The sequence below is a fragment of the Tachypleus tridentatus genome, chromosome 9, assembly GCF_004210375.1.
Source record: "Tachypleus tridentatus isolate NWPU-2018 chromosome 9, ASM421037v1, whole genome shotgun sequence".
Taxonomy (NCBI): domain Eukaryota; kingdom Metazoa; phylum Arthropoda; class Merostomata; order Xiphosura; family Limulidae; genus Tachypleus; species Tachypleus tridentatus.
In genome coordinates, this window is record NC_134833.1 from 29858646 (window position 1) to 29873374 (window position 14729).

The window sequence follows — 14729 nt, forward strand, 5'->3', positions numbered from 1 at the left end:
CGATGTAGCTTTTTTATAACACAATCAAACAAATAAAACTCAGTTTGCTAATAAAACAATATTCGTGTAAAATGTATACTTCAGGATTCATATAAATATTTCCATAGTCCTTGAAACTTAAAGTTATTCAACTGAAAGTATTTCTTTCTACGCAAGTGACACAAAACTGTTCATATTGTGAGATAATTCAACGTCGCGTTCACACATTTTAAATTACAAGATTTATACCTCAGTCTCACACTTTTTGTTGTTGTTTTTTTTTTTTTACAATATGTTTAGTCAATCGTGTATATTCAGTAGCGTAGGTATCCTCGCCAAAATAGTGCCTTACAAACTTAAGAATTGCTGACAAGGGAGGAGGCATACACTTTAATTCAGGAAGGTTACACTATTCTGTTAAAACAATGATATCAATAAGCCAGAATCGTAACTACAGTCATAGGGTGATAAATGTAGGGGACCCAATTACTTTTTATGTGTGGTAGCATCTTTTACAATTACGCCACTAACTATTTTTGTTAATTATTTCTCTTTTTATGTCTCTTGATGAGTCAGCAATAAATTTACTAAATTACAATCAAAAGAGTCTGGCTACCATTCCATTCTGGATACAAGTTGCATTGGAGCAACAACTTAACGAAAACTTTATGTTCATTTTATAGTGTACAACGTAGCTCCGGCCAGGTGGTTAGGCACTTGACTCGTAATCCGAGAGTCGCGGGTTCGAAACCCCGTCACACCAAACATGCTCGCCCTTTCAGCCGTGGGGGCATTATAATCTTGTTTCAGCCAATCCCACTATTCGTTGGTAAAAGAGTAGCCCCAGAGTTAGTGGTGCGTGGCGATGACTAAATGCTTTCTCTCTGGTCTTACACTGCTAAATTAGGGACGGTTAGCGTAGATAGCCCTCGTGTAGCTTTGCGCGAAATTCAAAACAAACCAAAACTTAGCTCCTATTTTATGGTAGCTTAGTGGTGAGCTCGAAGACTTACTGTACCAGAATTTTGGTTTCAATCTCAGTGGTGGACGGAACTAGCTTTATATTTTAAAAACAAAACAACAACAAAAATATTCAGCTGATCCTTCAATCAGCACACACTAACAACCATGGGCATTCTAATCATGAAATGCCTCGAAATTTCTAGAGCAATTTGAGAGAATGAAAAAACCTTTTCTCAAAAACTAAATAACTGCCACAGTATTTGATTTGATTTGAACTTTTCTGCATTTTATCGTCTTGTTTTTCTACTCCAGTAATCCTGACGTTGAATGCCTCGAGTGAGGGAAGGGGTGCTAATTATCACGCTAGTAGATCACGAGAATGCCTGAAGTGCTTTCATCCAAGGCACTCGTTGTTATGGCGTTAAAACGTCGATTCAGAGCTTTTATTTAAAATTGTAAATCCTGAACGTTAGAAGAACGTTACAGCAAAAGCCCGTATATATCACTACTTATCAAGTAATATACATATAATTCCACATGTCTAAGTAAACGTCTCTCAGTGACTTGGTTGTAGGCTTCAGTGTTTATACGCTATAATTCGAGGTTTGACACTCGTCGCACAAAGTTACACAATAAACAAATGGTAGGAGTGAACGATAAAAGGCGTGATAAAAAAATGGTATGGATTTGTTTAATTTTAACCCAACTTACAAAGGCTCGACCCATGTAAACCGAGCCCTACTGGAAAAGTAATGTTAACTATATTTCTAGAATTATTATGTGTATCTTTACGAAGTGTGGTAAGTTTCTAATGTAAAGTATACACAGTTAATAAAAATATAATTGTGGTAAGTTTCTAATGTAAAGTACACCCAGTTAATAAAAATATAATTTTCTGTTTAATTATCTGGTACTTCCTCCCCTCAGTGGCACAACAGTGGCAGACTTATACTGTTAAAAACCGGGTTTCGATACCCGTGGTGGGCAGAGCACAGTTAGCTTTTGTATAGTTCTGTTCTTAATAACAAACTACAACAATAATTAGCTGTCTTCTTTTAAAATTATATCCAGTGTTTATATCATACAACCTTTGTTCTTCCTGCTTAACTCTGTGCACCATACAATATTAGTTCTTCCTGTTTAACTCTGTGCATTGTAAATCCTCGTCGCGCCAAACATGCTCGCCCTCCCAGCCCCGTGGGGCGTTATAATCCTACGGTCAATCCCACTCTTCGTTGGTAAAAGAGTAGCCCAAGAGTTGGCGGTGGGTGGCGATGACTAGCTACCTTCCCTCTAGTCTTACACTGCTAAATTAGGGACGGCTAGCACAGATAGCCCTCGAGTAGCTTTGTGCGAAATTCAAAAACAAACAAACAAACATTACCTCTATGCATCGTACAATCGTGATAGCTCCTCGCTGTAACTTAACGCCTTGGAATTGTGTTTCAGTTGACCAGTGTGCTCTGTACAACACATTTCCTGAATGAAAACAGGTAAATTAAATCTACGATATAATTAACATTTTACTTCATGTCTTTACCAGTAAACTGAGTTCAGACTAACGTCAAATATAGTTATATCAAACGCCTTATTACACGGTATCATATAATCACCTGCGATCAGTTTTAATAAACTACTTCAGCTTAGCACTATATCAGTGATGAAAAACCATCTAACTGCTGTCCATATATTTGCAAATTTATAAAATTTTATCATCAAGTGTATAATATATCCAACATTTTAAGGAATATCACCTCACCATAATGGTACTTAGGTGTCAGTCTTGTAGCGTATCCATGGCCTCAAAGTGCGGACCGCGAAACCACCTATTGACAATCACGTCAGGATAACAACTAGACTGAGCCTGAGCCGCTTGTAACAGAATCTTCTTAAGGTAAAGGTTTTTCCTAGAAATTTCTGTGTCGTTATTTGAGAAGAGTATCCGTGTCTTTATTCGCCTAAAAGTGAAGAATATTTGGACCGATTATCACCAAATCTATCGTATTATCTTAAGGTCAATCAGAGAATCATATATAAGGCCAGAAATCGGATCTGACTCCCTCTGCGTCGTTCCCTGGTACCCTTATTATTCTCCCATCAGTTGAAGAGAAACGTCAGCTGACGTGTTTGTATATATATATATACATGCAGGGGCGTAGATTTTTTACACCCTATGGGGGGATGATTTTTGCAACCACTTATGTGGACTGTTCAATTTGCAAATTGGTAATATCTGATTAAGTGAACCTGAAAGCTGTGAAAATGCAGTCACAAAGTAATCTTGTTGCCACGATACTTCAAGGTTTCCATGTAGGTTTGTATAAGTGAGATGTTGTGAACAGTTTTCAAAATGTTAATAGAATAAAGACAAATGTGTCACAAATTAACTGCCACATGAATTTATTCCTGCACAATGCACAGTATAAAAGATGGTCATTATACTTGACAAGGTTACTAATAACTTTCATTACATGAATTATGTTTTCAAATATTAATAAAATTATTAATTACCCTTGATAAGTTTATATCTACTGAAAAACTGTTCATGTTGTTTGATAAAAATAATTAAGATGTCTTTGTGAACTGTTGAAAATTACACATCAATATAATGTAGCATATAATTATTCATACTTTTCATTGAAGTAAGATTCATTTAGTCCTCTAGTCTACATGTTCCCAAACGTAGACCTCCTTTGAGATGATCTGTTTATGAATTCTTTCATAAGCTCTTCTATATTTATCTTGTCGACCTCATCTTTGTGAGTGTGACAAACTGTCACATGGTTGAGGCGGCACTGAGACACAGTTGACCTTAACTACGTCTTCAACCGTCTTAATGCAGAAAAGCTGCGTTCACATTCGCAGCTGGATACTGAACATACAAGCAAAATTTTCATGAGAAGAAACACTTCACTAAACATCTGCTGGCTTGTTTCATGCATTTTACAGTAAGCATCCTTCGCACCTTTCAGATTTACTGCTTTTGTTGTTCCTTTGAACATGGGCAACTGAAACTCGAGCCGTTGTGCAGAGATTTCTACATAGAAATTTATAACCGAGTTATCAATCTTGCCACATGTGATCATGTTCTCAAGTGCTAGATATTGCCTCAAGTCATTGTTGTCTGCATTGAATCCAGTGGTCAGATATTCTATGACTGTGCCCACAAATTCAAAATATTGGCTTCTGTAGCAATCTCTAGCTGTTGCAAAATGGTGTGCTAAGCCATCACCTGTGATCCTTCTGGGGGGTCTGCGAACGCGTGGTAGTTCAATAGGCACCAGATCTAGAGAAGTTACCTTTTTTTCAGCGTCACCAAATATCTTTTTGTAATTTTCCTCTGTTCGCAATACCCGCAATTGCTCAACTGTCATTACAGATGCTTCAATCATGCCAGATACTGTTGCTGATTTTGCTTGGAATGCACGGTTTAGTTTCTCTAATCCAGCTAATGGATGCTGAGCCATCAACAATCCTAAAACTGTCTTTCCTTTGTCAAATCTGACCAGCAGACCTCGTGCTTTCACTGCTACATCTGATTTTTTTATTTGCTAATTCAGACAAAGAATCAACAATGTCACTGTAGTGATCATTAACACATACAATTGCAGATAGGCGGCACAACCAGCGTGTTGGACACAGTGGGCAGATGTATTTAACTGGACCATTGTGGCTGTCTGACGATACAATATTTTCAAAGATTGTCTTGTATTTGCCTGACCTCTGAAGCAAGACATCAAGTTCATGTGCCCACTGGATAGAATCTCGAACGCATTCACAAGCTTCAAATGCATGTTGCATTATTAAATCAGACGCTTGCTTGCCATAATTGGAATCTGTTTCCCAGATGACTCAACAAGCTAAAATACAGTCTTTATTGAAAAAACTCTAACGTACAACGAACGAAGATAGAACAAAATGGAAGTAAGACTGAACTGTACAATGTATTTAAGTCGAACGCGCGAACCTCACAGTGACTACCGAGCCGACTGACCGCCTGGGCATCGCTGGGACAATAATGTGTGCTAGTTACAACACAAGTAATTGCAAGTTTCTTGAAAAATACTTGAACAATCACAAATATATTATATTCCTGTTAAAGTTCATCAAAAGGCAAACACGTTGTGATATAATGTCTATAAACACATCTATTAAATAAAAACACCTAAACAAAAACTAACAATACAATTCGAGTAGAGGTTTCAGGCCGTTGAAATCGTTCCTTTTGTGTTCTAATTATACAAGAAAATACAATATTTTTACTATCTATGATAAGAAAATATATTGTTCTTTTACTATAAAGCACCAGCACTTTATTAGAGGGCGGTGATAATCTGAAATTTCATGGATTAATGAGGGCCACAAACACAGGTCTAATGAGCCCTGTTATAAAATCGAGGCTCAGACTAAAGGGAGCGGAGGGGGGTGATGTAGGGCGCGTCTGGATCCGAGCGGCACAAACCTGTCGTTAACCGTACACTATGGTCATCGGCTTCGGCAGCTAAGGAGAGTAAGGCGTTCGACAATAAAACTAGCTAGACATGCATAAGAACAAATAACGTAGGAAAACCGCACAATATACACATAAGATTGATGCAGCTACAAGCTACAAATGGCATGCCAGATCTAAATCACAGGAGTTTACGCTTGGGAGTAATATTTTCGAATTTCATGCTCTGTTCAATCTGTTGTGATGAAAATTTTACTTAATCTTACACTGCGTACACGTATACTTAGATCTACTGACTAATACTTACGAACTATCGCTTAGATCGAAAAGCTTAGAAGTACACCTATATTAAAGATGTACATTTTGGCTACTGAAAAAGCCTACATCTAGGCCTAATTATGTAACTCGGTTGGTAAGAACACGAGAATCACAAGAACAAACACACAATTTGTAGGCCTGTGATGCAATAAAACAATTCAACAGACCAAACTGTAGGGGGATGATTGTATGCACCATCCCCCCACCTAAAATGAAAGAGGTGTATCCCCCCATACCCCCAAGGATCTACGCCCCTGTATATATGTGTGTGTGTATAAAAGTCAAAATCTAGACAAATCAGAGTGATGAGGATTCTTGTTAAATACAGTTATAACTGAATGAAACTTAATGTTTAAAAAACACAAATTATTATTTAGTTCCCGCTGAATTTAACTTATCACTTAAATTTCGACATTCTTTGTTTACTTGTTGCTGAATGATACGTAACCCGGATCTGTCTGCAGACCCGAGCAACAAAATAAAAAATTGCCTGTGTCCGAACCCGCAATATTTTTCTAACCTTGAGAACAAGTTTAACAGGATTTTTTTAATGAACATTTTGAATACGTGTTATTTACCGATGATGTGATAAATATTCATTTTTCCTTCCTCCACATTTTCATTAGCAAACATAACGGTGCTTTATAAACGAGATACAACCTTCACAAGAGGAAACCATGGCAAAACCTTATCAAAAAATAGCGCTAAGAAAAACAGCACAAATGATGGTACCGACTGTCAGAGCGAAGGCCAAACTAATCAAGGACACCATTTATTATATCCATAACATTATAATGCTAGTACAGAACCTTACCTGTTTAAAAATTAAAGCCGAGCGAAGATGTTTCTCAAGGCAAAAAGGTTAAAGGATATCAAACAAGTTTCACGCAAACATTTTGAGCCTTCCGCTGAATTAATTAAGCCAAAATATTAATTAAGTTAAACGTAAGTCGCAATTAGTAAAGCTATCTCCAAAGCGACGTGTAATGTTCGATTTGAGTCCATGCGTTTTCTTTACGACGTACAAAAACTACAAATCTTTTATTTTACTTGTTAAGAGCAAAGCTGCAATGCTATGCCCACTGCGGGTATCTAAACCCGATTTGAAACGTTATTAACCTTCAGCCTTCCCGGTGATCCACTGAGGTGACTTTTAACTTAATATAATGGATGATGTGTTATATGATGTCTCGTGACAAGCTTTACACAATCTGCTATTTTATACGGTCCAAGCCCAAAGTCGTATTTTATTTAATGATATATTACATTCTGTAATTTGCTCTTCCGTCAGAGTCATTTTCAAAAGTAAGTAACAATTATAAAATAGAAATTATTTGAATAATAACCCAAGCATCAGGACACTATTCACAAAATAGTGTTGTTCTGTTAATACCGACGTTATAGAAAAGTTAAATTTCACATTCAATGAAAAACATTCAAATGTCAGGTAAGCTTTGTAGGCTTATAACGGGTTCGATACTAGTGGTGAGCACAGTACAGATAGCTAGTAGTGTAGCTTTGTGTTTAACAACAAACAAAGAAGATGAACTTATGCAGTATATACTTTCAAAGAGGTTTATTTTACGTAAACCAAATTTGGTGTAGTTTTTAAAATGTTTCGGTAATTCATAATCATGTTTCTATTAAGTTTAATCATCTCGTGTATTTTTTCCATAAACGATTATTACAAAAATTTTCCAATATGTGTTTATTCTTCATCTCAGAAACGACTTAAAGGTAAGGTAATATCTTAGAGGCGAGGTGCTATCAAGAAAAAAAAAAACAACTGTCACTCTTTTATTCATGAAAATAACTGCCATCGCCAACAGTGTATCATAACTTTCATAAATCATTATTTGAGGCTATTTAACTGTTTTGTGTGCGAAATTAACACAAATACGTTTCGTGTTGTTTTGTGCTTATCAACAAACTGCTAAGACTTAAATCTCTAACTATACGATAATTCATCATGGGTGTGTATGTTTTACGTTATAAAATAGGACAATTAAACTTCCACGTTCATCGCTATTATGTTAGTGGCTTTTCTTATAGGCTATATAAACAAGGAAAAGTAACACGTGTTATCATTTAAGACAAGTTTGAAACGTAACAGAATTAAGTTCTTACATTCAATACGAGAGATTAGGTCACAGCTGCCACATTACTGAATAAACGAAGTAAATAAAATAATTTGAAAACAGCAAATTTATTTATATCTAAAGTAATCATTGAACAGTGTGGCACAAAATAAAAAGTTGGATCTGATTGAAGGTCTGGGATGATCCGATTTGTCAGTAAGTTGTAAATTGAGATCGAGTAAATTGAGTTTTGAATAAGTTATCTGTCAAAAAGAAAAGTCTGAAAAATCGTTGAAGCTCGTTTGCCTCCAAAAGTTGTGCTTTATTGTAGCAGGTAGAAGAAAAATGACCAGATTTGAAGTGGTACTTGTTGAAATATGAAATGATACTCGAAGGAGCACAGTGGATATGGAGATGTTAGTTTATGGCAGGAACAGTGCTTTTCAAGGAAGACTCCAGAAACTTCAAAAGTGCAAAACGCGTATTGAAATGGCAGGAAATAATGCAATATGCACAGTAATATATGTATCTTCGTTGGAGAGAAAGGGACATATAGAGCATGACGATGACCGAAGAAGGTCGAAACGTTGTTCGCTCTTCTATGTAAAATATTTTCTCAACCCAAACGAGCCGTTTTTGCATATAAAATATAGAGCATCTCTTTATCAAATCACAGCAACTAACTACTAAAGATCCAACTATCAAAACTATGTCATGTAATATATGGCATCTACTGTTTTATACGACCATTTATTGCCTCTGCTACCCAATACTTTCAAAGATTTGACTCTCAGAAAGAATGATATCTGGGTTTTGACAGCAGCCACAGTTGTGTCTTGGTTGAAATATGTTCAACACCATTCTATTACCAAGAAACCCCACATCAGGTTTCAAGTATCTAAGAGCAAATAGCAGGCAAACTGCTAGTCTTGTTGTTGTTGGTCACATTTTAACCCATAGGACAACGACTGCAGAAAGCCGATTTGAATTTTGAAAACGTACTTGATAACTTACGGTTTTAGTAAAACTGGATGTCATGTAATACTTAGATATCCCAGGCAGATTGATGGGGCCTCGTGGAGCTGTAGCATTGCCTGCCTGCTCTCCTGATTTTACACAATGAATTAGTGTTTTTATTTTCTTTTGGATGCACCTTCTCAGCTTTAACAAGGCAGAATATCCAGTCAACTGTCTGAAAAGTGTAAATTCAATAAAGATTTTTTGTTCTTTTACTTGTTAAACATTTGGGTAAAGCCATTCGAGGACTATTTTTCACTAATCTTTTCTGACGCTGAAGTTATAAACTAGAGCAAAGGCAACTAGTCAATACCGCCCACCGAAAACTTCTGAACCCCTCTTTTCCAATAAGTGGTGAGATTAATCGTCACATTATAACCTCCACGGCTGGAAAGGCGGACATGTTCGTCAACAAGGCTTGATCCTGCGACTTGCAGATTTCGAGTCAAACGCCCTGATCACCACTCCATATCATATCCCTAAACTTTTTATGTTAGTTTTACTTTCAATAGAGTCCACCATCCCCCACTCGCTTTACGTCATTTATCATGTCTTACTGTATCCATAGACACAGACACTGTAAAATAGTTAATATGGGCATAAAACAGCCTTGTGCGACACTGGGGAATCTAGATCGTAAATATATATATTTTAACTTTGTAAACATAACGAATTTTAGTTACAATACTTGGAAAACGGTTATATGCGTACAACTGTTCCTAAAGCACAACTAGTGTACCCCGGTGGTATATCGGTATGTCTCCGGATTTACAACGCTAAAATGAGGAGTTCAATTCCCCTTGGTAGACACAGCAGATAGACTGATGTGGTTTTGCTACAATAAAACATAAGCACACGAAACTGATAGCCTAGAGGGAAGACGGGTATTCAACAGTACTATTCAGTAACTCTGGTAATATTCTTTTCTCACAGAAGAGTGTGATTTGCCCTTACTCTTGGTAAATCATGCGCCCATGGCCACAAAGTACATAGCGCGTTTAAGCGGCAACGGGACGCGAACCATGAACAAAACTAAAAGCCATAAGCACAATGTACTGTATTTAAAAACTAGTAACAGTAAAGTAATATCAGACATATTAATCGATACACAGTGAATGAAGTATTAGCAACCTTATCAATAATAGCATTATTGAATACATTCAGACATTCCTATTAAAACTACACATAAATTTACAGCATCAACTGTTAAATTTCGTGTTACTATTTTCAAATAACCAACGATTAAATTTTAACAGCAGCTTGGAAAAGCTGTAACACCTTATTTTATATACTATACTTCATATCCAAAAACTTAAAAAAACATTATAGTAAATCACCAAACGACAACATAATTACTTTATAAACACTAGTTTAAAATATCTGTATACGTTCTTCACATAAAAAGTAACCCTGGATGAACAGGTTTGTGATTATTAGCTACTTGTCCCACATCTTCAATTATTTCTGAGCTAAAGAAGAGACTAAAACCACCCTCACATCACCAGTTTGACCTTTGACTTTGTGACGTAACTTTCTCTTGTTCATTTTGTAAGTTTCATTCTCCTTACGTGAAGCACCATCTAACCCACATACCTTTTCTTAGGTTCAGCCTTGAAGTGATCAAAGAGCTGAATTTGGTATAAAAGAGGAAGATGAGAGAAGATCTTTATAACTGTTAACAATCTTTTTAGAAAGTTGTTTATTACGTGTGAACAATAAGAGGTAAGGGAACCAATTTCTCTAAAATTAACTTTAAAACACATATTTCATTGTGTATTTCAAAACAATAAACCTTTTACCTTTTGTATAATTTTATTTGATATTTAAACACTTTATAATTCATTCTTATTCTTTATTAAATAGATATGTCGATTTATTGTCACTGTATTTATAAATATACATATTGTATCATTTGAAAATATCGTGTTTTAACTAAAACGTGGATATTCACAAGCTGATGACTTTAATAAGCTTTTAAGATGATTCAATCACATTTTTTTTCTTCTTGGCAAGGTCCACGATGAAAGCTGTTTATCTATTAGGTAAGTTACTTCTTTTAATTTTGAACAGAAATTTAATCACTATTTAACAACACCTTCCTGTTTGTTTATTTTTGTCTTAAAAATTATTAACTTACTGGAATATATGTTGCTAACGTAGACACCAGAAATAGTGAAAAGAAAATAATAATAATAATGACATAAAAACGTTAGGTTAAACGAGTTTTTCTTAGCTATGTTTTAACATTTCACGAAACTGTTATTAAACTATTCCACACTAATAGTGTGAATAATTCATAAGGCACTATTTTCTAATCGAAACCAACGCTCTTGTTAAGTGTTTAAAAAAATTATGACAAATATGACTGGCAGGTCAAAATCATGCTGATGTCATTAAAGTTCACACATGAATTACGTTCTGTAATTTGGGAAGAGTATTAGATTCTGCTCTATCAACATTATAGTTGAGATAAACAGGAAGGTTATTTTTAATGATACTGTAATAAGATAAAATAATCCTTACCATAAAGAATGTATCTAATTAATTATTTTGTTAGAGACAATTAATTTTAGAAAAAAAATAGTATTTCTTTTGTTTAAAGTTAAACACAAAGCTACGCAATGGACTATCTTGCTGTGGCCAACAAAGGTATCAGAACCTGGCTTTTACCGTTGAAATTCTGCAGACTCACCATTGTGCCACTGGAGAATACATTGATACTATTTGATTAAAAAAAAAAAGTATTTGATACGTCACGCTCTCTAAACACCATTGATAATTTTGACTACTATATGTTAATTAAATGGAACTATATTTAAAAATACTACACACAAACGATACGATGTACTGCTTATTGTTGGATTTAAAGAACAAGAAATGTAGATAACAGTATAGATTCATTTATATTAAAAATAGGGTTAATAATAACTTGTACGAAACACTGTTCAATTGATGTATTTTATATTTTCTAAGTTTACTCTTTAACTATTTAAATTTTGTCTTGTTAAACAACACTTGTTTTTCGTAATTCGTGTTTAAATTAACATGTTCCTGCTAAAATGAACTACGTTATGTACTTTTTTCAGCTGCTTGTTTTGTTGTTGCACATGCTGCCAATCTTGAGGTAAGTTCCATTTCTTGTAAGCCCTCCTCACACAGCTGTCTTAACATCGTCACAAAGTTTTGTTGCCTAAAACATCACGTATTTTTTGTGATTGATGACATTAACCTTATCAAGTTATTATTAATGTTCAAAGTTCCTTCATATCTTTGTTCGATGTTAGGACATTTTTAGAAACGTAAATGATTCACTCTAACCCTTTCCAAGCCAACTGTTGTATCAAGTATCTACAACAACTCTCCAAACAGTTTTATTAAATTATCACCACGTTATGTAATTTTCCGCTAGAGAAAGGTTTTAACTATAACGAACACGGTTTACTTTTTAACAATGTTGACGGAGAATGTAAAAACTGCATGTATATTATTTTTAATAATATTTTATAAACTCTATTTAACCAATCATAAATAGTAAGTAAACTTTTAGATTTGTACGTGCAATATTTCGTAACTGTGTGTTTTCTTATAGCAAAGCCACATCGGGTTATCTACTGAGCCCACCGAGGGGAATCGAACCACTCATTTTAGTGTTGTAAATCCGTAGACTTACCGCTGTACTAGCGACGGGACTCTTTCATAACTAGCTGGAGTACCCGTCTCCTGAACACAATTCATGTAAATCCATGATTGATGAAAGATTATCTTAGGGCATGAAAAGCTTTCCCTTATATGTACGTAATTGTAAGAAACGCAAAAATAGTCGTAAAAACTGCAAAACAGAAAATTTAAAACCGCAACTTTATATATACTTCTCCATGGACCTAATGAACCTCCATAACAAATATGGTGAAGATCCATCCACAAGAGATGGGGTAGCAGTAAAAAACAAACATTAAAACTGCAAAGCACAAAATTGAACACTTGTAAGTGCATCCCACCCAGTCCCGCATGGACGTAAAGAACTTCGATACCAGAGGTTTGGGGAAGATTCGTTGACACCCTGAAAAGCTGTTACATGTACATACAACAGACACTGCTATTGTATTCATAAAGGCATATATAAACTTCCTATAATGTCGTTCGTTACCTTTAACTAATAAGATATTTTAAACTTAAATTAATATTCTAAAGAAAGTTAACATGATAAAATTGCATAAATAACATAACTGAAACATAGGTGGGCGATTATGTTTTCTTTAGCTTTGTTTTATGGAATTAATTGTGATATAGCAAAACAGAAAAGTTCAACTCTTGACATTTCCTAATCCACTGTGCCAAGACAAAATTAACAGAGATGATACAGATTTATGGTTTGTTTTATATCTATAGCAATACAAGTTCAATTAAGTGATGCAAATTAACACCAGTTGTAATGTTTTCCGTACAGTTGATTCGATATCTTGAAAATAATAGGTTTGGAAAATTCTGAAGGGTAAACAAGTTTACAATTAAATTGTTGGAAATGATGTTTTAGAATAAAATATTAGAAATAATGTTCAGGATTAATCTGTTGAAAATAATGTATTGTTAATAATGTGTGTATTGTTTCGTATCGACTCTATCTGCCTATTTTTTTTTTTATGAGCAACTCTGCTTCGCACGGTAGGTTGCCTCGATTAAGACGACAGATGTTCATAAAACACTATATTAACGTATTATCCGAACCTACTTATAAATAAGAATAGATGAAAAGTTTCATGTAAAAATAAAAGTCTGAAAAATCTCAGTCAGTAATATCTTGGAAGAAAAAAAGACTAAAAAACATTCATAATATTTGTCAATCGTCTATCTAACTGTAAGTTCACACACTTAAGATATTTTAAGTTTCTTATCGTAGTTCATGTTAACTAAGTTCGTTTTGAATTATTAGCGTTTCAAGAGGCAGACGAAAGCACTAGCTTTCCAGCTACCTGCTGGAGCAGAACTTTATGTAAGTGCTGTAGACCTTTCCTTCTCCTGTCAAGATAAACCCTATGGTTATTATGCTGATACAGCCAATGACTGTAAGCTCTTCCACGTGTGCGTGCCACCTGCGAAGCTCTACAGTTTTATGTGTGGCAACTTGACCGTCTTTGACCAATCTATCATGACCTGTACTCACCCAGAGTCTGCTGTCTCTTGTGGCGATTCTGAGAAGTACTACATCCTGAACCAGAATTTTGGGATTACTGACCCTGCCCAGCTGGTCGTTGTCTAGAAGCCATCAGTTAGTTTAACGTATTTGTGTCCACTGAGCATGCATGAAAAAGAAAAAAACGCTTAAAAAAAACATTAATATATATTCTGTTACCAATAATGGTCGAAAAACATTTTACGTTCAAAGATGTTAAATGTGTTTGTGAATTGAGTAATTTTAAACCTCCTCTACGCTTACTAATTTTAATTAAAGTAAAATGGAATAATATTGAAAAACAGTTGAATAAAAATATTCTTGTTTGCTAATATTCGCCGCTAGAGTCAAATGAATAATTGGTGTTGTCGTAGCTTTGATTGGTGAATAAAATCAATAATGATAACACTTAAATTGTTTAACCTAGTTCAGATCCTTACTGTTGTTCGTGCAACTGATATAGATAAAAACTACAACCGTATGACATTACTATGTCAGCTGTAATCCAGCCAGTCTGATTATCACAATTACTGAACGAAATGTTTCATCACTATTGGATAAGACAGATGTAACATGATTTTATATATTTTTACTTATTCTTTTATGTTTTCACCCACAAGTACTTAGAATTATAAAAAGGTGGCATTGCATAAGCAACCTGGTTAACAATTTTTATATGTTTAAAAGTGTGTTATCTTATTAATAAAGTGAATTTTATTTTAAAATGAAAAACAATTATAATACTTGAATTGGG

At 34.8% G+C, this 14729-nt stretch overlaps 1 protein-coding gene across 1 annotated transcript; it reads left to right on the forward strand.

Annotated features, from left to right (window-relative positions):
* The first annotated feature begins 10399 nt into the window (after nt 1-10399).
* Nucleotides 10400-14307, forward strand: LOC143224956 (uncharacterized). The gene is made up of 4 exons (XM_076453502.1): nt 10400-10527; nt 10819-10847; nt 11892-11929; nt 13736-14307. The coding sequence occupies exons 2-4, from the start codon at nt 10826-10828 to the stop codon at nt 14060-14062; spliced, it is 387 nt and encodes a 128-aa protein (XP_076309617.1). The 5' UTR covers nt 10400-10527; nt 10819-10825; the 3' UTR covers nt 14063-14307.
* The last annotated feature ends 422 nt before the right edge of the window (nt 14308-14729 follow it).

Coding starts and splice junctions, on each gene's coding strand:
- LOC143224956 (XM_076453502.1), top strand. CDS start 10,826: ATGAAAGCTGTTTATCTATTAG. Junction 10,848..11,891: donor GAAAGCTGTTTATCTATTAG/GTAAGTTACTTC, acceptor TACTTTTTTCAG/CTGCTTGTTTTGTTGTTGCA. Junction 11,930..13,735: donor CACATGCTGCCAATCTTGAG/GTAAGTTCCATT, acceptor TTGAATTATTAG/CGTTTCAAGAGGCAGACGAA.